Source organism: Agrilus planipennis, unplaced genomic scaffold, assembly GCF_000699045.2.
Source record: "Agrilus planipennis isolate EAB-ADULT unplaced genomic scaffold, Apla_2.0 scaffold8, whole genome shotgun sequence".
Taxonomy (NCBI): Eukaryota; Metazoa; Arthropoda; class Insecta; order Coleoptera; family Buprestidae; genus Agrilus; species Agrilus planipennis.
The window spans coordinates 2,902,855-2,908,854 of NW_020442461.1; the positions used below are offsets into that span (position 1 = coordinate 2,902,855).

The window sequence follows — 6,000 nt, forward strand, 5'->3', positions numbered from 1 at the left end:
CGTACTTACTACAAATTTAATTTTTAATTAATTCTAATTAAGGTTTCTTTTTTTTTTCGGTTTGAACGCCTTAATTAAGCCTTAAAAATGCTTTGAAAGATTAAAGATTGCCTTCAAAACTTCAGTCTTTCGGAGTTTCTTTCCAGGTCACAATTTCCTCGTGTGCTAATGTACAATTTACACCAAAACACTGTACTAAGAGATTTGAAAAGGTCAGTGGCGTGTCAAACAATTTTTGTAACAGAGGACAAAGAATATGTTTACTTCGTAAATCACTTTATAGTAACATAAACAACTAATTAGATAGTGCTATAAAAGAAGAATATTTTTTTAAAATACCAACAAATTTTAGATATTTATTTTACATTTGATAAAATTGTTTTTGTCGTCACTGATATCTTTGTAGTTCGGAGCAGAAAATTAAGAGTAAAACAAGAAATCGAAGAAGTAATTCATAATATTGATAAGAAATAAATCCTAAATTAAGTGTGCTGTAGACTTAAGCTAAACATAATTCTATCAAGCAGGTTCACTAAAATTAATTATGAGTGCTAGTACCAACATGCTATTGCAGCGATGCTATTTATTACAGAGTCGTAACTGGTTCGGTAACAATTGATAAAAATGATGCTATAAAATAATAGATTGCAACGATATCGTTTACTACAGAGTGACGATTGGTTTGGTATCAACTGACAGTAACGGCACTTTCAAACAATTGAGCAACGATTACATTGTTTGAGTAGTAGCGGTACCATTTACTACAGAGTGCCGATTGTTTTGGTAACAACTGACAGCAATGGCACTTTAAAACATTTGAGCAATTTCTCCTATTGTTTAGGTTGTAGCGATGTCATTTACTACAGAGTGCCAATTGTTTTTCCAACAATTGTCAGCAATACCACTTTAAAACAGTTAAGCCTCGATTAGCATTGTTGTAACACAGTGCCAATTGTTTTGGCAACAACTAATAGTAATGGCACTTTAAAACAATTGAGCAACGACTAGTATTGTTTGGTGCTGATTCTTTTGCTACAGAGTGGTAATTCTTTTGGCAATAATTGGCAGCAATTGCACTTAAAACTGTTGAGTCATGACTAGCATTGTTTGGATTATTGCGATGTTATTTACAATTGTTTTGGCAACAACTGATAGTAATGTCATTTTAAAACAATTGTTTTGAGTTTTGGCAACAATTAAAGGTTGCACTTTATAGAAAAGTTGAACGGTTCCTTTCCACTCTTTAGTAAATAGCAGCGGTGCTGGATAAAGTTAGCACCTTTTAGTAAATCTGCTTGCATAATGGTACTTTTTTCATTGTACGTACTAATTGTAATTATATCTATAGGAATCGATGTCACTTTTAACGCACATTAGGTACAATTTAAATGTAAAAACAGAAAAAGACTTTGTAATATTTATCATGTCCACTATTTACGTATAGTGGTTTGTAAATTATGTTTATAAATAAAATGTTGTTTTATATATGAATTAAACAAAGAGATTTATTAAATCCCAAATAAATCAAATGAAAAGTTTACGGGTATTATAAATAACTGTTAAAAAGAATTGTATAAAAAATGATTAACTAATAAAATAGGTTTAAATAAATTTCTAATTTTACTTTACCATGAGAAAAAGCGGTATAAGTATAATCATAATTTATTAAAACACAATTAAGTACTTTCTTAGTGTCTCTCTCTCAACATTTTATCCTGCATACAATAAAATATTCTTCCTAAACAACTTTGTTATTTTTCACACCAGCGTTTTATTTTATTTTATAAATATCTGCTGTATTATTTTTAATTATCATTATTTTTATTAATATTATCAAATAATTCATTTCAAAAACTGTTTAAAAATGATTTTTACTTTAATTTGCAAAAATTAGCACTTTCTCTTTTCTTTTCATTTTATTTTTGTATAAACACTTAACTAAGTGAGCCTGGAAAACAACAGAGCTCTATGAACCTCCCACCTACTAACTGTCATTAGTCTTTCGTGATCGCATTTCTTGTGCAATTAATTTGTTTTTAACTAATTTATAAATCAAATACGTGTTTATATGTAACCTTTAATATTCTTTTGTGTATTGATATCATTATAAAGTAGGTACAATTTACATACACAAAGTAAAAACATAAAAAATGCGATAACGAATGAGGTGACCGTGGCCGTCCAGATTGTTCGGGAACATGACTATAATGGTGGTGAACAAAAATTTGTTTTATCGGGTTTTAGTTCGAAATAGATACATTATTATTGTCTGAGTGCGGTTATTTGACAATAATAGTGATGAACTGCGTTTGTTTTATGAACTGTATCAATGATTTCTGACGATTGTAATCAATAATTAATATCAGACCGGCTGGAGTCATCAAATGTAAGTTATTTTTCAGTAATAATTGATTTTAAAATATATTTAGTGGTCTATTTTTATAACAGTGTATCAGCCCAGTACGAATTCCTCTCCCTATTTGCTTTTCTTTTAACTCAACAAAGTTTATATACATTTCTTTGTGTCAGTAATTAAAAAATTAAATAATACAATCAGACAAATGCAATATTAAATAAAAGTAATTCAAATGCTAAATTAATGCATTTGTTTAATTTGTTTTCCAACTGATAATTTTCTAAATAAATTCCTTGTATTTCTTTAAGCAAATTAAAAGTTACTTAAGTGAGCCATGAGAACAACAGAGAAGAGTCTGCGTACTACGTATGTAAATGTCATTAATGTAGAAGCACTTACTTTGTGATCGCATTTGTTTGTGAAATTAGTCCCTTTTTAAGCAGTTTATAGATCTAAAATACGTTTAATACAGTTTTAAATAATCTTTTATGTTTATTTATAATTATAAATAACAATTTTAATATACTACAGAATTATACATTGGCAAAAAATGCGAAAACGAAGTAGGTGACCGCGGTCGAGCAGATTTAAGGTTATTGTTTACGGGATCGATAGTGAAACCATTATGATCGATTTTACTAAATATAATTAAAATTTTGGTATTTAGTGCTTTACGTTCGCGGGTACTAGGATTATGGTGTCAAAACGGGATACTGTACTTTTATTTATGTGCGATAATAATCTTACAATAGTGATGAACAAAAAGGTGATAATTTCTTTCGATTGAAGACATTTGTTGGTAGCAAAATGGCTGCAGTTATTATGTGTAAGTCATTTTTCTTTAATATTTAGATTTGTTTACGTTGTTTTGGCAATTTTTAATGAAGGTGTTCAATTAAGTATCTAAATGACCCGAATAGAAAATATGTAAAGCTGGGATCCTAATCGAATCAAGAAACCCAGCTGATATATTAGGGCTCAAATAAGAAATTTTGATCAGGACCGAATCATGTACTCACTTATATAACGACCCAAATACATCTATTCGGATCGGACCAACTTATAGGACCCTGATAAGAACAGGTTAATCTATATAAGGGGCAGATTGGAGTGTTTTGTAGGGTGCTAAATAAAGGAACCTATGAGAGGCAGATCGGGATGCTTTAGAATAATTCTGACTACAGTATCCTACGTGGAACGTATCTCAGGGTCCTTATGAGATTAACCTATATGATGCAAATCAAGGTATCATAGGATTTGTATAATAGGATTTTATAATTTGACAAAAACTTTAAGGAGTTCCATGTAAGTTATTCAAGTCAGGACCCTATCATCATCATCATAGGATCGTCAATCCTCAGACTGGTTGGACACGCACCTCCACTCTTTCCTATCCTGAGCTAATCTTCGCATTTCCCGAAAACTAGAACAACCCACATCCTTAGTAATCTAATCTAGGTCTACCTCTACCCCTTCTAACTCCTGTTTCTGCCTCTAATATGTCTCTGACTAGATCTTCATGCCTAAGAAGGTATCCTACCAAGCTAGTTTTTACTGAATTCCACAGAGTCCTCTGTTCTCCTATTCTTTCTAATACCTCTTCATTTCTAACTTTCTCTATCCACGATATCTTCATGATTCACCTGTAACACCACATTTCGAACGCTTCTAACCTTTTTTTTTCTGGCACGCCCATCGTCCATATTTTGCACCCATACAGCGTCGCGCTCCAAACATACACCTTTAACAATCTTTTTCGAATTTCTAAATTAGCCGTTCGCGAGCATAGAAATGACTTTTTTTTATTGAGGACCCTTTACGAATAAATAAAGATTTTGGTAATAGATAATCCTTTGACAGAGATCAGGTAGGCACGTACCTACATTAGTAGGTATCACTAATATTTTTATATAAAGAGCTTTATAATTTTATTGAACGGAATTATGTGATGTACATTTAAGGTATAAAAATTTATATTGTGGTCGTCTAATTTGTTACATCAGTGGTGCGAATTTTCTGAATAGACGACCGTTTCGCTCATTTGTCCGTGTACTTCCTCAGGAACTATAAGTTTTTGCATGTCGACTTCGTCGATTGAATAAATGCTCGATTGTTTCCGAAAAGAATTTCTTGCAGATTCCATTCTTTGCTGTAATATCTGCAAACAGTTTAAATTGATATAACCAACCTTATTACTAAATAAAAAATAGGCGATTTTTTGGGTAGTTTTAAAAATAATTTAATTAATTAACCTGTTGTCTCCTTTCTTCCGCCTCGTCCAATTTTTCTTTCAATTGCTCCAAAGAGACTGGATTGGCTACGGGCGGTTCTTCAAATTTTTGCAACCTTTTTGGGGGATGCTTTTTTATTATACTGTCATCCTTATCGTCTTCTTGAAAGGCGATATCAAAAGATAACCCGTTTGCTAAAAATTAAATTTTGTATAAAAAGGCGAATATTTCAATAAATTTCTTATCAGCGCGAAAAGGATTCAAAATAAGGATTAACGGGAATTCTAAGGCGAAAGCAAGTAGGGGGTGGGGTGTTGTGTTACACATTCTTATATAAACATTACATGTATTACATCGCACATACACTCGTGATGACTATACAAACATGCAAGAACAGCTTTTGTAGAAGCAGGAGATTTTTTTAGATATTTCTTCATACATATAAAATGACCAAAACCATGATTTGTTTTTCCAATGTCTCAAATGTCAAATTTTCGTTTTTGTACGAATCCGAACAATACTTGAACGATAAGAAAAGGTAAACGAAATCAATTATGAAATAAATTGATCAGGTGAAGTCCTTTTTACTCTGTTTTGATTGTTGAACAAATCGATTAGTACTTTATGAACCAAAACAGTCGGTAATGATAGGCTAAACATTGAAACGCGTGAACAAACGCCGAGGGCTTGGTAGCTTATTAATTATTTATTGTACTTGAAAATTGCTCTGCCGCAACCTGCTCTGTTTACCTTCAATAATATCGACATAGAATGGGAGAAACAGAGACAATATGAACAAAAAAGGAAAGCAAATAATAATAACCTAATTATTTTTGATAGATATAAACTATTTTGGCTTTAATTAAGAAACGTTAAGCTCTTCCAAATATGTTTTCGAAACTTTTGCACTCACTTGTTTCTTGTACATTATTCATGGTGATATTTTCTAAAACTTCGGTCTGTGGTTCTTCACTTTCTAAAGGAGGATCGGACGAAGTTTTGGTAATAACGGGATTTGCCTTTGAATTTTTTCTCGATAAATTGCTATCTGTTGTAACTGCATGCCCATTTAAGGGTTCAATAGTAACATTTTTTGCTGCAGAACAACCCATTCCTTTATAACCTAAAATATAATCAAAATCGTAATGTAGGCACATGTAAATGAGTTGTAATGTAACATGTTCTTGGTATATCTCTCTTTGTGTTCTCATGTGTTTTTAATTGTAAATTGTCTAAAGTGATTTTCTATGATATTGGCTTGACAGGGTGTCGCGGGGATAAGGTAACATGAGTTTTAAAAAAATAGGTTTATGTCGAAAGAAATGACTCGTAATTTCTGGTACTTTTTGACCAATTTTCTGGACGCAAAAAACTTCATTCATTCTACATGTACGATAAGGTGTCGGGAGATGA

General features: G+C 31.6%; 1 protein-coding gene across 1 annotated transcript; it reads right to left on the minus strand.

The window, feature by feature from the left end:
- Positions 1-4,316: 4,316 nt before the first annotated feature.
- On the minus strand, positions 4,317-5,699 carry LOC108734036. Its single transcript, XM_018465420.1, has 3 exons — positions 5,501-5,699; positions 4,609-4,781; positions 4,317-4,514 (listed from the first exon to the last, which is right to left on the minus strand). The coding sequence occupies exons 1-3, from the start codon at positions 5,697-5,699 to the stop codon at positions 4,356-4,358; spliced, it is 531 nt and encodes a 176-aa protein (XP_018320922.1). The 3' UTR covers positions 4,317-4,355.
- Between the last annotated feature and the right edge of the window lie 301 nt (positions 5,700-6,000).

Excerpts from the sequence above, each read along its gene's own strand:
- LOC108734036 (XM_018465420.1), bottom strand. The coding sequence starts at position 5,699 with ATGGGTTGTTCTGCAGCAAAAAATGTTACTATTGAACCCTTAAATGGG. Across the intron at positions 4,782-5,500 it reads GAATAATGTACAAGAAACAA|CAAACGGGTTATCTTTTGAT; the intron begins GTGAGTGCAAAA and ends TTTAATTTTTAG. Across the intron at positions 4,515-4,608 it reads CGGAAGAAAGGAGACAACAG|ATATTACAGCAAAGAATGGA; the intron begins GTTAATTAATTA and ends AACTGTTTGCAG.